This window comes from Eptatretus burgeri, chromosome 2 (assembly GCF_056783735.1).
Source record: "Eptatretus burgeri isolate ZD-2024b chromosome 2, Ebu_testis_v1, whole genome shotgun sequence".
Classification (NCBI taxonomy): Eukaryota; Metazoa; Chordata; class Myxini; order Myxiniformes; family Myxinidae; genus Eptatretus; species Eptatretus burgeri.
Window position 1 is genome coordinate 69,786,478 of NC_140962.1, and position 17,366 is coordinate 69,803,843.

The 17,366-nt window shown below is 47.1% G+C and overlaps 1 protein-coding gene and 1 long non-coding RNA gene across 2 annotated transcripts; one reads left to right on the plus strand and one right to left on the minus strand.

Moving 5' to 3' along the window:
- Nucleotides 1–9,767: 9,767 nt before the first annotated feature.
- On the minus strand, nt 9,768–16,408 carry LOC147032252 (uncharacterized). Its single transcript, XR_015055100.1, has 3 exons — nt 14,265–16,408; nt 13,504–13,654; nt 9,768–10,760 (listed from the first exon to the last, which is right to left on the minus strand). It is a non-coding gene; the product is annotated as an uncharacterized LOC147032252 (long non-coding RNA).
- Nucleotides 11,536–12,845, plus strand: LOC147032253 (uncharacterized). Its single transcript, XM_085869677.1, has one exon. It carries the CDS (start codon nt 11,539–11,541, stop codon nt 12,832–12,834), a length of 1,296 nt encoding a protein of 431 aa, XP_085725803.1. The 5' UTR covers nt 11,536–11,538; the 3' UTR covers nt 12,835–12,845.
- Nucleotides 16,409–17,366: the final 958 nt, after the last annotated feature.

A 17,366-nucleotide genomic window follows, 5' to 3' on the forward strand; every position in this document is an offset into this window, starting at 1 on the left:
GGGAGAGGTTGTGCGGTGAAGGGAGAGGTTGTGCGGTGAAGGGAGAGGTTGTGCGGTGAAGGGAGAGGTTGTGCGGTGAAGGGAGAGGTTGCGTGGTGAAGGGAGAGATTGTGTGGTGAAGGGAGAGGTTGTGTGGTGAAGGGAGAAGTTGTGTGGTGAAGGGAGAGGTTGTGTGGTGAAGGGAGAGGTTGTGTGGTGAAGGGAGAGGTTGTGTGGTGAAGGGAGAGGTTGTGTGGTGAAAGGAGAGGTTGTGTGGTAAAGGGAGAAGTTGTGTGGTAAAGGGAGAGGTTGTGTGGTAAAGGGAGAGGTTGTGTGGTAAAGGGAGAGGTTGTGTGGTAAAGGGAGAGGTTGTGTGGTGAAGTGAGGTTTGTGGTAAAGTGAGGTTGTGTGGTAAAGGGAGAGGTTGTGTGGTAAAGGGAGAGGTTGTGTGGTAAAGGGAGAAGTTGTGTGGTAAAGGGAGAGGTTGTGTGGTGAAGGGAGAGGTTGTGTGGTGAAGGGAGAGGTTGTGTGGTGAAGGGAGAGGTTGTGTGGTGAAAGGAGAGGTTGTGTGGTAAAGGGAGAGGTTGTGTGGTAAAGGGAGAAGTTGTGTGGTAAAGGGAGAGGTTGTGTGGTGAAGTGAGGTTGTGTGGTAAAGTGAGGTTGTGTGGTAAAGTGAGGTTGTGTGGTAACGGGAGAGGTTGTTTGGTAAAGGGAGAAGTTGTGTGGTAAAGGGAGAGGTTGTGTGGTGAAGGGAGAGGTTGTGTGGTGAAGGGAGAGGTTGTGTGGTGAAGGGAGAGGTTGTGTGGTGAAAGGAGAGGTTGTGTGGTAAAGGGAGAGGTTGTGTGGTGAAGGGAGAGGTTGTGTGGTAAAGGAAGAAGTTGTGTGGTAAAGGGAGAGGTTGTGTGGTGAAGGGAGAGGCTGTGTGGTGAAGGGAGAGGTTGTGTGGTGAAGGGAGAGGTTGTGTGGTGAAGGGAGAGGTTGTGTGGTGAAAGGACAGCTTGTGTGGTAAAGGGAGAGGCTGTGTGGTGAAGGGAGAGGCTGTGTGGTGAAGGGAGAGGTTGTGTGGTGAAGGGAGAGGTTGTGTGGTAAAGGGAGAGGTTGTGTGGTGAAGGGAGAAGTTATGTGGTAAAGGGAGAGGCTGTGTGGTAAAGGGAGAGGTTGTGTGGTGAAGGGAGAAGTTATGTGGTGAAGGGAGAGGCTGTGTGGTGAAGGGAGAGGCTGTGTGGTGAAGGGAGAGGTTGTGTGGTGAAGGGAGAGGTTGTGTGGTAAAGGGAGAAGTTGTGTGGTGAAGGGAGAGGTTGTGTGGTGAAGGGAGAGGTTGTGTGGTGAAAGGAGAGGTTGTGTGGTAAAGGGAGAGGTTGTGTGGTAAAGGGAGAAGTTGTGTGGTAAAGGGAGAGGTTGTGTGGTAAAGGGAGAGGTTGTGTGGTAAAGGGAGAGGTTGTGTGGTAAAGGGAGAGGTTGTGTGGTAAAGTGAGGTTGTGTGGGAAAGTGAGGTTGTGTGGGAAAGGGAGAGGTTGTGTGGTAAAGGGAGAGGTTGTGTGGTAAAGGGAGAGGTTGTGTGGTAAAGGGAGAAGTTGTGTGGTAAAGGGAGAGGTTGTGTGGTGAAGGGAGAGGTTGTGTGGTGAAGGGAGAGGTTGTGTGGTGAAGGGAGAGGTTGTGTGGTGAAAGGAGAGGTTGTGTGGTAAAGGGAGAGGTTGTGTGGTAAAGGGAGAAGTTGTGTGGTAAAGGGAGAGGTTGTGTGGTGAAGTGAGGTTGTGTGGTAAAGTGAGGTTGTGTGGTAAAGTGAGGTTGTGTGGTAAAGGGAGAGGTTGTGTGGTAAAGGGAGAAGTTGTGTGGTAAAGGGAGAGGTTGTGTGGTGAAGTGAGAGGTCGTGTGGTGAAGGGAGAGGTTGTGTGGTGAAGGGAGAGGTTGTGTGGTGAAAGGAGAGGTTGTGTGGTGAAAGGAGAGGTTGTGTGGTGAAAGGAGAGGTTGTGTGGTAAAGGGAGAGGTTGTGTGGTAAAGGGAGAGGTTGTGTGGTGAAGGGAGAGGTTGTGTGGTAAAGGAAGAAGTTGTGTGGTAAAGGGAGAGGTTGTGTGGTGAAGGGAGAGGCTGTGTGGTAAAGGGAGAGGTTGTGTGGTGAAGGGAGAAGTTATGTGGTAAAGGGAGAGGCTGTGTGGTAAAGGGAGAGGTTGTGTGGTGAAGGGAGAAGTTATGTGGTGAAGGGAGAGGCTGTGTGGTGAAGGGAGAGGCTGTGTGGTGAAGGGAGAGGTTGTGTGGTGAAGGGAGAGGTTGTGTGGTAAAGGGAGAGGTTGTGTGGTGAAGGGAGAAGTTATGTGGTAAAGGGAGAGGCTGTGTGGTAAAGGGAGAGGTTGTGTGGTGAAGGGAGAAGTTATGTGGTGAAGGGAGAGGCTGTGTGGTGAAGGGAGAGGCTGTGTGGTGAAGGGAGAGGTTGTGTGGTGAAGGGAGAGGTTGTGTGGTAAAGGGAGAGGTTTTTTGGTGTGACCCTTAAAAAAAAGTGCTTGTCCATGAATCGATTATTTTCCAAAATGGAGGTGGATCAGTCACGTCCTGGGAGAATTCCGTTGTACTTTCTCAAACCCGAATCACGGAGATGACGAACAACACGCACGAGTCCCGACACACAGATGATGCCGTCACAACGAAGATTTTTGTACGTGTGGGGTTTACCTCGTCACGACGAGTAAAATGGACACGATCAGACGACCAAACGTTCACCGAGTCGATTTCTTCCGACAAGAACACAACACCATTGTCACCATGGCAACGTAGAACGTTTCGTTTCATCAGATTCTTCAGTTTCCCCTGGAAACCTCAACCTTCGAAGGGTGACGTCACATTGGTCTGAAAATCGCGCGAGTTGATTCTCCAAATAAAATAACCCGGAAGCACAAACGTTTGTTTTATCCATGAAGTGATTTTTCACAATTGAGAGAAAGGGACAAAAATCGATATAGTGCGATGTTTCAAAAAAGTTGTGGACAGATTGTTGCGAATCCGCTTTTTCCCCCTTGAGCTTTATAATTACCGAGTTCACAAAGTCGTTCCAAATTGTATCTGAAATGAGAGCGAGAGATGAACCTTCAGAGTTTAGGCTTTATTCCATTTGATTGGAGCCGCTTCTGTGGGCACACCAGGAAATACAGGTTCAGCTAGGAGTACATAAGCAGAAACGTATACATGTGCCGTTAACCATTGCAGACTAAATCCGCGTAAGCACGGAGTTCGATATAATCTCCATTCTCACCAGTCAATGAGCACCTTCAGTTAACGAGCATCAAGTGAACAGCCGATGTCAATAGCAATGCCCCGGGGACAATCACTCGTGCCGCAGAGAGACCTCCCCTTATACGCGAGACGCACAACATGTGATCCCGCGTCATGTCCCTCAATTCACGTTAATTCACCACATTCTCCCCACCTTTAAAATGTAACTAGGGGCCCATCTTACACACCATGATTGCTTTAGCACTATAGGAGTATACATTTCAAGCAACGCGGACTAATAGATCTACAGGAGCATACATGCCAAGCAGTGATTATTTTGAGTTGTAGGAGCATGGAAATGAGCATCGATATATGATATAATGAGCATATAGGAGCATGAGCAGCGAGAATGCCGATAATCCCCTTTACAGATTGAGTCGTCGAGGGGCCTTATTCGTCGACCTCTCCGGGAGTAAACGGCAGTTTCACTTGAGGGAGACTCCCGATCCTCTTGGTGAGCCTCGACTTGTGCCGGGGATGACCCCTCGATCGCTCTCGGGTGGAACGCGGCAGCCCCGTCGCCTGGCGGAGTTCCTGGGGGGGAAATGTCAGAAGGAGGAGTGCCAGGAGGTGGTGTACCGGCGGGAGGAGTACCTGAGGGAGCCAGATGGCGAACCGACACAGTGGTCTCCCTGCCATCCGGGAGCCTGACATGAGCATACTCTGGATTAGTGTCAATGAGTTCGACCCCTCCACCAGCGGTTCATACTTGCTTTGTCGTACCGGGCGTTTCATGAACACTGTACCGGGGTGGGTCAGCCAGTTGGGCACCGTTTGACTGTCAACATAACGTCGTTGGTGAGTAAACATACGTTCGTGAGGAGTGGCATTTGTGGACGTGCAGAGCAAAGAGCGTATGGAATTCATTGCGTCAGGAAGAGCAACCTCCCATCGCTCGGGGCCCAGTCCTCTCGATTTCAGCGCCAGAGTTACGGCTTTCCAAATTACTCCATTATATCGTTCCACCTGCCCGTTTCCCTGTGGGTTGTAACCCGTCGTTCGACTAGTTGCTATGCCGTGCTCTAATAGGAATTGTTTTAGCCCGGCCGACATGAAACACGGCCCTCTGTCTGAATGTATGTACGAAGGTCTCCCAAACATAGCGAAGAGGTCAGAGAGACATTTTACGACAGTGCCCGAGGTCATATCCGAGCACGGAAACGCGAAAGGGAACCTTGAATATTCATCAACAACGGTGAATATGTATCTGTTGTCTGTTTCGGTCGGTAGGGGCCCTTTGAAGTCGATGTTTAGTCTCTCGAAGGGGGAAGTAGCCTTGATCAGTCTGCCAGATGCCGCGCCAAAGAATCTGGGTTTTAGTTCAGCACAAACAGGGCATGAAGCATTCATTTGTTTAATATCTTCAACAGAATAGGGAAGATTTTGTCTGCGTACGAAATGTGCCATCCTGGTTACCCCTGGGTGGCACAGAGACACATGGAGGTCTTGCAAAGCCTGACTGATTGTTGCCGAACTGTAGACCCGGGAGAAGGTATCTGCAGCAGGGTTTTCCTTCCCGGGCCGGTAAACAATGTCGTACCTGTAGCAGGCTAGGTCTATCCGCCATCTCATAATTTTTTCATTCTTAATTTTCCCGTTATTTTTCCCATCAAACATGAAAGCCACGGATCGTTGGTCCGTAACGAGCGTGAAGTGGTTTCCCAGTAAATAATGTCTCCATTTACGCAGCGCTTCGACGATGGCGTACGCCTCCTTCTCTATTGCCGAGTGTCTCTGCTCGCTTCTAGAGAGAGTTCTCGAGAAGAAAGCGACCGGCCGCCCAGACTGATTAAGTGTTGCAGCTATGGCGTGATTTGAAGCGTCGGTCTCCACCACGAAGGGCACCGAGCTGTCGATCGATAAAACCACGGACTTACTGATATCATCCTTGAGATCGTGGAAAGCTTTTACGACATCCGCAGAAGTGGGTTTATTCCTCCTTAGAGTAGATTTACATACCCTGGCATAATGCCCTTTCTTGTCGCAATTCATGCATGTGGCATCTCTGGCGGGACATTTTTGACGAGGATGCCTTTTGTACCCACAAAAGAAGCATTTACCGACCGGAGCAGTTGCTGAGGAGTTTGACGAGGTCTGGGTATCCGGCTCCTCGGGTGTTTCTCCATCCCTCATGTCTGGCTGTGTCTGTGCCAGTGGGGTTCCTTGGGTTCCCATCGTAGCAGCGTTCATGAGCAGCATCGGTGTCCCAAATGACTCAGATTGCTGCTGAGCCGTATCCATCGCTCGAGCCTGATCGACTACCTTGTCAAGAGTGGGTTGCGCTTTCTCTAGTAAGCGTTGCCGTATGTGGGCTGATCTGAGTCCTTGGATGAATGCCTCCCGTGTGGCTTCCTTTCGGTGTTCCTCGGCGCTTACCGCCCGGAAGCTGCAGTCTTTTCCCAGCTGATTCAGAGCTTGCAGGAACTGATCGATTGTCTCCCCGGCTGCTTGCTTGCGTGTGTTGAGAAGATGTCGTATGTATACCTCGTTCTTGTGCTTCACGTAGAGCGCCTGCAGCACGTCAATCGCTGCTTCGTAAGTGTCGCACCCGAGAAGAGCCTGTACACGCCGGGCGAGACATGATTCACGAGAGCGGCAAATTTGTCAGCTCCCTCCGCGATGATGGTCAGATAGTGTGAGAAGGAGCAGAACCAATGTGACCATTTCATTTCTGCGTCAGTCGTGTTTGGGTCTGCGTCGAACCTCTCTGGTTTGTAGATCTTGTCCATCTTTGGTTGAGAGAGCCGAGAAAATCAAATGGAATAAATTGAAATGAGAGCGAGAGATGAACCTTCAGAGTTTAGGCTTTATTCCATTTGATTGGAGCCGCTTCTGTGGGCACACCAGGAAATACAGGTTCAGCTAGGAGTACATAAGCAGAAACGTATACATGTGCAGTTAACCATTGCAGACTAAATCCGCGTAAGCACGGAGTTCGATATAATCTCCATTCTCACCAGTCAATGAGCACCTTCAGTTAACGAGCATCAAGTGGACAGCCGATGTCAATAGCAATGCCCCGGGGACAATCACTCGTGCCGCAGAGAGACCTCCCCTTATACGCGAGACGCACAACATGTGATCCCGCGTCATGTCCCTCGATTCACGTTAATTCACCACAGTATCCACAATTTAAACATGAAACACCACAATGTGGTTACAACCTGTGGTAAAATCCGGTCATGGGAATGGGTATGTTTTCACTTTACACACGTGACCCGAGTTCATGAGGTCAGGGTCGGGATGTAAAATTGTGGAGGTCTTGGCGAACACGACGCCGGAAGTGGATCAAAATGGCGGGCTTTATCAGTTTGGGAAAATCCCTTCAGAAACCTTCCTCCAGACTAACCAGTGAGAATGCTCCCAAATTCGGGTTGCAACATTAAACCATATCCCAGATCAGCTGCAGATCCAGTGGTCCATTTTTATATTTTATGGAGCTATTGAGGCAGCAGTTCGTCGTCTATACACCTCCCAACAAATGGATGCGTCTGAAGACCGTGAAGATCTCCCGGAGGGCGAGAACTGTGCGTGTGTTTGTGTGTGGTGAGAGGGGAGGGTGTGTGTGTGTGGTGGAGAGAGGGGAGGAGAGGGTGTGTGTGTGTGGTGGAGAGGGGAGGGTATGTGGTGGTGGAGAGAGGAGAGGGAGGGTGTGTGTGTGTGTGTGTGGTGGAGAGAGGGGAGGGTGTGTGTGTGGTGGAGAGGGGGAGGGTGTGTGTGTGTTTGTGTGTGGTGGTGGAGAGGGGAGGGTGTGTATGTGTGGTGGTGGAGAGAGGGGAGGGTGTGTGCGTGTGTGGTGGAGAGAGGGGAGGGTGTGTGTGTGGTGGAGAGGGGGAGGGTGTGTGTGTGTGTGTTTGTGTGTGGTGGTGGAGAGGGGAGGGTGTGTATGGTGGACAGAGGGGAGAGTGTGTGGTGGAAAGGGGAGGGTTTGTGTGTGTGCTGGAGAGGGGAGGGTATGTGGTGGTGGAGAGAGGAGAGGGGAGGGTGTGTGTGTGTGTGTGTGTGGTGGAGAGAGGGGAGGGTGTGTGTGTGTGTGGTGGAGAGAGGGGAGTGTGTGTGTGTGGTTGAGAGAGGGGAGGAGAGGGTGTGTGTGTGTGCTGGAGAGGGGAGGGTGTGTGTGTGGTGGAGAGAGGGGAGAGTGTGTGTGTGTGGTTAAGAGAGGGGAGGAGAGGGTGTGTGTGTGTGCTGGAGAGGGGAGGGTGTGTGTGTGTGCTAGAGAGGGGAGGGTGTGTGTGTGGTGGAGAGAGGGGAGGGTGTGTGTGTGTGTGGTGGAGACAGGTGAGGGGAGGATGTGTGTGTGTGTGTGTGTGTGTGTGTTTGGTGGAGAGAGGTGAGGGGAGGGTGTGTGTGTGTGTGTGTGTGTGTGTGGTGGAGAGAGGTGAGGGGAGGGTGTGTGTGTGTGTGTGGTGGAGAGATGAGAGCGGAGGGTGTGTGTGGTGGTGCGGAGAGGGGTGTGTGTGTGGTGAGAGGGGAGGGTGTGTGTGGTGAGAGGGGAGAGTGTGGAGTGGTGAGAGTGGAGAGTGTGGAGTGGTGAGAGTGGAGAGTGTGTGTGGTGAGAGGGGAGGGTGTGTGTGGTGAGAGGGGAGGGTGTGTGTGGTGAGAGGGGAGGGTGTGTGTAATGAGAGGGGAGGATGTGTGTGGTGAGAGGAGAGGGGAGGGTGTGTGTGGTGTGAGGAGAGGGGAGGGTGTGTGTGGTGAGAGGAGAGGGGAGTGTGTGTGGTGTAGAGAGGAGAGGGGAGGGTGTGTGTGTGTGTGTGTGTGTGTGTGTGTGTGTGTGTGTGTGTGTGTGTGTGTGTGTGTGTGTGTGTGTGACCGTGCGGTGTTGGAGAGTGGTGTGTGTTCGCGTGTGTGGTATTGGGGAGGGTGGAAGAGGTGTGCATGCACATTGGGTTGGAGAGTGGAGATGGGGTGTGTGCTTGTATTGGAGAAGGGGGAGGGTTGTGTGCCCATTTGGTGATGTGGAGGGGGGGGGGTGGATCCTCGTTTGGTGTGGGGGTAGGGGAGGGGATGGGTTGGATGCTCCTGTGGTGTGTGGGGTAGGGGAGGGGGTGGGGTGGATCCTCGTGTGGTGTATGGGGTTAGGGAGGGGGTGGGGTCGATCCTCATGTTGGGGAGGGGTGGGGTAGATGTTTGTGCTGAACTACTGCAGCGGTGCTTTACTCATAAAGCTTGTCGGATTGTTCCATCATAAAAATGCGTCTCCTTTGTGTCGAGGTTCAGCAGGGTGTCCCATCTTCTTCCATCAGCTGGTGGATTTAGAGATCCCATGGCAAGGCCTGGTTTAGAATTTTGGGGGCTCTGGGGCAAACAACCGATGGGGGCTGTGCCATCAAATGTTTATTGTCAAATCATTGATTGATTACCCGAAACCTAACCCTAACCCTAACACTAAAAAGAAAACCACAAAGCTTTTCGTTGTGCTCTCCTCAAGTGAAATTCACACAAAGTGAATGAGTAATGAAGAAGTCCAACAGACGCCGATCAACAAAGTCAATTCTGATTGGACGTTCTCCACTGATGCGTCATCACATTCAAATGGTCTAGTTGGGGGGGGAGCCTGTGCAGTGTTCAGCTCTCCAATTGGAGGTTGCAGAGTCTGAGGCGGAGCAGCTTGGGCTGTTGAGGAATCCTCTTCATCAACATCTGTGATCGTGAGACAAGTTCGTGAGACACAGCCTCTCCCCGATAACCATACAACCTCTCCCAATAAGCGAGTGGACAAGCTCTTTTTACCGACATAACATAGGGTCCATGGAATAGATAAATGCCGCTTCCAGTATTCAGAGATGCGTTATACTTCGTCCTCTCCTCAATATCTTGAATGCATCCACATTATAATGTTCAGCACAGTTTGCATTCTCAATCAAATGCTGTCCAATAGCAGATGCACACGACGTTGGAATTGATGCTGGGACATATCAGCTGTATTCGTGTACCAATTGTGTTTTTCCTGATGGACAAAGGGACGTGCTGTTTGATTCTGTCAGTCAGAGTCTGGTAGTTCTGCCTCCATACCGAGTATCACATCGGCACTTGAACTCGTAAATAATATTGCTAAGTTTTGAGGCAGGCAGAACATCCTTCTTAACTGCAGGAATCAGACGTCGAGAGGTGAAAATCACTCTTTGACGAACAGCCAGATACGTGCTTGAGACGCATCTTTTGATTTGTTCCCCATATCTTTGCGACATTTTACCTTTCCAAGGAATCTTGATGTAGATCGAGCACTTTTCAGGGCCCATCTTCCGTTCATTTTTAGCAGTGAGGAATTTGTGCATAAACCTCCTGATGATATACTCAGGATATCCATTTTTATGGAGGATGCCGGCAATCTTGACCATCTCTGTGATGTGGATTTTTTTAAACCCACCTTGTTGTGATCGTTGTCCTCCTGAAGGATTCTAACTGGTCGATTGTGGAATCCTATTTGACTTCAGACAGAGTTTAACGTTTGTCCGATTTGATTATAAAACCCTACAAAAAAACCCTATTGACACTGATAAAACTGATGTCCATACAAGTCCTTCCTTGTGAAACAATTTATTTCCTAATTATACACCATACACTTCTCACCCTTGTACAATGAACTTAAGAATCCCCATTTGATTGCAATATTATTTGGTTCTATTTCATTTATTCTTATTTTAGTTAACAGTTAGACCAACCCGATTCAATCCACTTCTACATTGCATCAGAGAGTTTTATTCTAACTTGGTACTTGGTCAGTTCCAAGGAGTACAAGCCACTGAGAAACTATACTTCCTCACGTGCTCGTACTAAGAAAATGTGTCTTTCAAAACATTTTATACTTCCATGAGAGAGAGGTTGGGGGATATTCACCCAGACTGTAGACGTGTCCTTTAGACAAAAAGTCACTTCGTACATTTTCTAAGCAAAGGTTCATTTATCAGCTCGGTCACTCTGCTCCAGAACAACACATTTCTTATCATTTAGGGCAAAAGTCTTTTGGCCAGAAATGACAGCCAATTCAATTTGCAGCATAAAAGTTACATTTCTGAAACTCCATTTGTTGCAATTTAAAATACATTAATATAAATTTTTCCCCCACATCTGTCTGAAGCTTAGAATTGGAACATATACTTTTAGCTCGACTCACTCATACATTGATAAAACTAATCTTGTGTCTCGTTGAACTAAAAGAGTCCCATCGAGTACAATGGCCAGTGAAAGTGGGCTTTCTCTAGATGGCGGTAGTAAACGATGATGCAGATCTCTCTACGAGGACGTCCAAAAAGGGTAAGCATCCAGAACGTTCCAATTCCGTTGTGAACTTGAGGGCAGGATGAAGAGAATTCATCTCATTCAAGAAGCGCTCATAGACTAAACGAGATTCAAACAGGAAAAATGTGTCATCCACACATCTGTAGTACAAGATGGGGGATTGAGAGACCTGGAAGTTGGTCAACTTCTGCAGTTCTTGATAGCCAACATACCGAGCATCACCCCGGCACATATATCAATGTGATATAGCAAATGTGCACATGTATCAATGGTCTCTGTCAAAGGAACATTTGTAAACAGGCTATGAATGTCAAAAGAACACATTACATTCTCCAAACCAGTATAGTGGGGAAACTGAGCTAAATATAGCATAACAATTGTGCATTTTGTGAGGAAAGCACCAAATTTGGCACACAAGTAGTCCATCATATTATGATTTATTATCAGATTTCCATATCCATCATATTATCAGATTTGGATATTGGGCCATCTCAAATTCAGCCGCTGATGGCTGTGGCAGCAATTTTTCAAAATGGCCACCAGTGGTTACTGTTTTGACACATATCTGCTTTACTGGATGGGAATGCAGGTTGATCGCGAAAGTTTATTTACTAATGAAGGTCCAATAATGGTCAAAGAAAGTAACCATTTGATTTGGTTGAGAAAAAAAGTTAAAGTGGACAAATTAGTCTTATTAAGACACAGATTCTGAATGAAAACCAATGATAAACATTCATAGCACTATTGGCTTGGCACATGGTAGTAGAAGTGGTGTGCGTGCATATTGACCCCGGAAACAGCAGCTGGCCTCTCTCAGGAACGACATGGCACTTTTCTCATGGCTCTACATCGGTTGCCAGACGAGGGATGGAAACCTTGAAGAGTTCTTTCGTCATGAGAATCAAGCGTGTCCTCCAGCTCTCTCCGATGAAGAAAGTCTCCGTCTAGGTACGAAGAGTGATCTCCTCAAATGCTTTGAAGAGTTCTCCAATTCCCAATCAGAGGCTCCTGATACCACCGGCCTAGTTCTTGATGGGGGCAGTCATTGTCCAGATGCTGAAGCCTGCGGTCGCCAAGAACTTTGATGACTATGCCCAGGATGTCTTCATACCGTACCTGTCAACAAAGCTTCAGACTGTGTCACGCCTGGACCTGGTCTGGGACCGCTACGTTGCTGATTCACTGAAAGGCAGTGCAAGATCAAAGCGTGGAAAAGGAGTGTGGAGACGCGTGATCGGAGCAGCAGTTATACATGGAAACTGCCAGAACTTCCTCCGAGTGGACACCAACAAGACCGAGCTGTTCAAGTTCCTATCAGAAGCTATCTTCAGGTGGTTTGACCAGGATGACAAGCAGCTGGTTATCACTGATGGAGAGGCAGTCCTGAGCAAGCCACTGCTGCTCGACCTGGCCTTGCTCACCCCATGCAGCCACGAAGAAGCTGACAGTCGAATGTTGTTGCATGCATCCCATGCAGCCAACCATGGTCACCACAAGATACTGATCAAGACAGTTGACACCGATGTTGTGGTGTTGGTTGTGTCAGTGGCCCAGGGACTGCAACCAGAAGATGAACTGTGGCTAGCATTTGGCACTGGGAAGAGTTTTCGGTACCTGGCAGCCCACGAAATAGCAGCTGGCCTAGGACCAGAGAAGGCACAGGCACTCCCAATGTTTCACGCTCTGACTGGGTGTGACACTGTATCTTGCTTTGCTGGACATGGTAAGAAGACTGCTTGGACAATCTGGACCATTCTGCCAGAACTTACAGACGCACTGCTGAAGCTATCCTCTGCACCAAGTGGCATACCAGACGATGTCATGCACACCATCGAGAGGTTCGTCATATTGCTCTCTGACAGAACCAGCATGTGCAACGACATTGACAAGGCCAGGAAAAAACTCTTCGCGAAGAAGAACAACGTGCAGCTGATCCCGCCAACCAAGGCAGCTCTGGAGGAGCATGTGAAGAGGGCGGCCTACCAAGGAGGCCATGTGTGGTGTCAAACACTGCTACCAACGCCAGAGCTGCCTCCACCATCCAACTGGGGCTGGGTCAAGAATGACGGGGTGTGCGAGCCACACTGGACGAAGCTACCCAAAGCAGCCCACACCTGCTATGAGCTAGTATCGTGCAAGTGCAAGAAGAGCTGTCTGAAGCGTTGCAAGTGCAAAAAGGCCGCACTTGAATGCACAGGTGTGTGTGTGTGTGTGTGTGTGTGTGTGTGTGTGTGTGTGTGTGTGTGTGTGTGTGTGTGTGTGTGTGTGTGTGTGTGTGTGTGTGTGTGTGTGTGTGTGTGTGTGTGTGTGTGTGTGAGGGAGAGTGCTCAGAAAATTGAGAGAATATAAACAGAGCAGACTGTGTCACCGATTCAGAACATTTATATCAGACATCTCTCAATCAATTTCTATCAGTGAGATGTCGGTAATCATATGAATGAGACGCAGCCCATGATTCGTTTGCAACCACGCTCAACAACCACTGACTTCACATAAGCGATGTTGGTATTCATATCAATCAGACACAGCCCACGATTTGTTGGCCACCATGCTCAACAACCACTGACTTTACATAAGCGATGTTGGTATTCATATCAATCAGACGCAGCCCTTGATTCATTTGCCACCATTCTCAACAACCAATTTCTATGAGTGAGATAGTCGTCCGGTACAACAAATAATTAGCAGCCATCTTGCAAAATGGCGGCTATCTTTAAACTTGAGGTGGCTACAGGTTATGTTTTTCTTAATTCAGCTTTTAATAAATGTTCAAACCAATGTTAGAGTGAAATTATAGTAACCGCTAGCGGCCATTTTGGAAAATGGCTGCCACAGCCATCAGCGGCTAAATTTGAGATGGTCCAATATCCAAATCTGTTCATAATATGTTGGGCTACTCGTGTGCCAAATTTGGTGCTTTCCTCACAAAATGCACAATTGTTATGCAAAATTGCCCCACCAGTGGGACACATCTCCCTTATGGCATCAGTAAAAGTGAAAGAATCTTTGATGACGAACCTGGACACCGACTTGAGCACTGGTTGCAGTAACTCTCCGAGCCATTTCGCTAGCTGATGTTGGGCAGAGCTGGCCATGGACAGAATTGGTCTCAGTGGAACATTCTGCTTGTGAATCTTCAGTCGACCGTACATTTTCGGATGAAGAGAGCCTACCGGTGTGGAAGAAAAATAATTATATTCATGTATTCTCAAATATATTCAGTTGTTGAATTGTTGCTGGTACTTTATAAATTCAACTTTTGTACTCGAGTCAAATTGGCTGTCAGTCATGTTTCCCTTTTCCCAAGAGTCTTTGGACCTACATATTGATAAAAGGAATATCTTATTATGATAAAAGGTCTTGCTCGCTGCATCGAAACAGGGTGACCTGTTTGATAACACTGCAAACCTTTGCCTTGAGTGTGTCATTCTCTGCCTCCCACCCAAAGTGGCCACGCATTGCAGTTCTGTGTTCTTTCGCCTTGTGCTTATCAGCTCATCCCGTGGTTGAATTGCCAAATGTCTCACCCTCTCATTTTTTTGCATGTCAAATTGTGTATAAGAGGAATTGCTTTGAACTTTTAGTTTGTGAAGTTCATTCGAATGTTTCAGTGAATCACTGAATGTTCTTCCTCCGTATATACGAAATTAAAGATTCTCCTTTGGTATGCTGATCGATTGATTGTGTGGAAATTGTTATTTTCCACCACACTGGCTTGATCTTCTTGAAATATTCCCTTGACAGTTCACCATGTTTATGCAGCTGGACCAACCCCTTACCGATTTCATTCTCCAAGCGTGATGTGCAGTCATGTGAATCCACGCTTCCCAGCTGTCGAAACTTGGACTTATCCTGTAGGATAAGCAACATTTTTTCATGTAGTCCACCTGGTTTGAAATAACCACACCAGAGCCTTTGTCAGGTTTATAGATGTGGATTTCAAGGTTTCTTCTTAAATTATTCATGGCAGTAATGTATTCCCTGAACGTGTTGGCCATATCGAATTGGTTGCAAGACAGAAACTCCAAAATACTACGACTGTATGTTGATCTCAAAAATACTTGTTTGTTGAATTCAATGAGCAGACATGCAAATTCTCTTCAAATTTCAAGTCAATCGGATGAAAATTGAGGATTTTAGAAATACCCACCTGTGTTGTTGACCTTTCGCAGATGTTGACCTGATTGTTTTATGTTGACCTCAAAAATAATTGGCGAAATGAATTCAGTGACATGAAATAGAAATACTCTTCAAATTTCAAGTCAATCGGATGAAAATTTAGGATTTTAGAAATTCCACCTTTGTTGTTGACCTTTGGCCTATGTTGACCTTTTGACCCCAAAAACAATACACTTTTTCCATTTGACAAACTCTACCATGTGGTGAAGTTTCGTGAAGATCCATTTAAAATTGTGACCTTTAGGCGATAAACAGACAGAATAACAAAATCGACTGAACAAGAGACTTGAACAATATTCGATTTTGCAAGTTATGAAAAATCACTCAAAGTGACAACTTGGCAAAACGGAACGCCACTCGGTAGTGCGCACACCTCCGCCAGGCTGAACAGTTTACATTTTGTATCACACTGATAAGTCGGATCTGATTCTGGACCTGAACCATAATCAAATCGGCTTGTTCTTGCCACCTCCCCAACTCATCCACCTCATTTTGTCGTAACTCTTCCACAACTTTTTGAGATATCATGCTATACAGAGTTTTTGGTCCCATCTATCAACGGTGAGAAATCACTTAAAAATTGTAGTATCCGGATCCGGATCTTCACCAAAATCGAATCAATTAGTCCTTGACACACACCCAACATGTCCACCAAGCTTCATCCGAATACGTCCACAACTTTTTGAGATATCATGCAATATCGTTTTTAGCCCTATCTCTCAATGGTGAAGAATCACTTTAAAAATTCTCAGATCCGGATCCGGATTCGGATCTTCACCAAAATTAAAATTATTCGTCCTTGTCACACACCCAACCTGTCCACCAAGTTTCATGTGAAACCATCCATAACCTTTTGAGATATTGGTTCACGAAAAATATTTTCACGAAAAAATAAGTGACCACTTTATTCGTTATTGTTGTGTGTCTGTCTGTCTGTCTGTCTGTCTGTCTGTCTGTCTGTCTGTCTGTCTGTCTGTCTGTCTGTCTGTCTGTCTGTCTGTCTGTCTGTCTGTCTGTCCCGAGCATAGCTCCGTGGGTTTTAATCTGATCCTGACAAATTTTTGGTGGGAGGTTTATATCATGATCGAGTTGTGTTTTCCTGAGAATGGGCCGAGCCACCCCCAAAAAGCATGTCTTTTTCGGGGGTAGCCGATTTCAATTCGCATCTTCTCCGAGGGGGTTTGTCGAATCTGACAGGGGTTTTGGTATTTGGTTAGCCCAATGGCACCTGCATAGCCCCACAGAGCTCGATTTTTCATTTTTGTCCCAAGGTCAAGGTCACGAACTTCGAAAATTGCGAATTTTGACATAAAAAATTATCTTCTCCGAGGGGTTTGTCGAATCTTACTGGGGTTTCGGTATTTGTTTATCCCAATGGCACCTGCATAGCTCCACTGAGCTCGATGTTTCATTTTCGTCCCAAGGTCAAGGTCACAAGGTCAGGAACTTAGGAAATTGTGAATTTTGACATAAAAATCATACGACCGCCCAAACTTTGAGAGCTGGGATGACAATATTTTTTATGCATAATCTTGAGGTCATTCCCCACCTCCAGTCTTGAAGCCATTTTGCTCTATCTCAAACACCTTGCCCGTGGCGCCCCCTTCAAGTTTGTTTTTACGCTGATTTCATCAAAGTATGGATAATCCGAGGAGTGCGAAATGCCATGTAGCCTATATGACGTTATATTGTTCCTGGAATGTTCCAGAGGAAGTTTTGCACCAAAGGTCATAATCCTTGACCTTTGACCTTTAAAGTTCACAAAAGTCAAATTTTCAAAGTTGTGAGAATCGAACCGGGTTTTCGACATTTTTCGACGAACTAACTCCATTAAGCTATAGCACGTATCGTGTTTCCATTATTTTAATGTCCACAACATTGTTTTGTGATCTGTAAAGGTTATGCAAAGGTCAAATTTTTTAAGTTGTTGAACGAAACCGGGTTTTCGACATTTTGTAGCGAATAACCTGTCACTCGGACCACATCATGTTGATCATTTTTATAACTTGGTCAAACATTATCACATTGTCTCATCCTTGACTTCTGAAACAATCTACATCGTCAAATACCGCTCATGAACCATCGTCGTCTTCAGACTTGTTGTGCTTTTTGTCATTTTTGGCCCTCTCTCTCAACAGTGAAGAATTACTTGAAAGATTCTCAGATCCGAATCCAGATTCGGATCTTCACCAAAATTTAGCGTTGCTGTTCTTGGCTGGTCAACTACATTCACAAAAAATTCAGAATGATTGCTTGAAAACTGTCCAAAAATCGATGAGACAAACAGACAAGACAAATAAAAACTACATACAGACCAATATACTTGGCAAAAAAATTGTTTTGCCAAGTAACAAGGACTTTGTGGTGCTTTCAACAATAAATGGAAATTCGGCGTGTGCTTCGAAAGCCATGGCTTCGGCGAAGCTTACAGAACACTGGTGTTATTCACACACGTTGAACAGCCATGGCAGTAAAACACGCACACCCTACATGTTGACGGCAGTCACGGTACATGTCATCACGCACTGATGTCACTATTATCCCAGCGGGATGAGAGGGGGTGCGAGCTACCCAACCCAACTCATTTAATTATATAAATAACCCCTGGAGGGAAGGCGCTATTCTTAACGTACATTACGGAAATAACTATTCTAAAGAGTCTACGTGCTGTTTGCATTTCAATCTCGGCATGCGGTTGATGA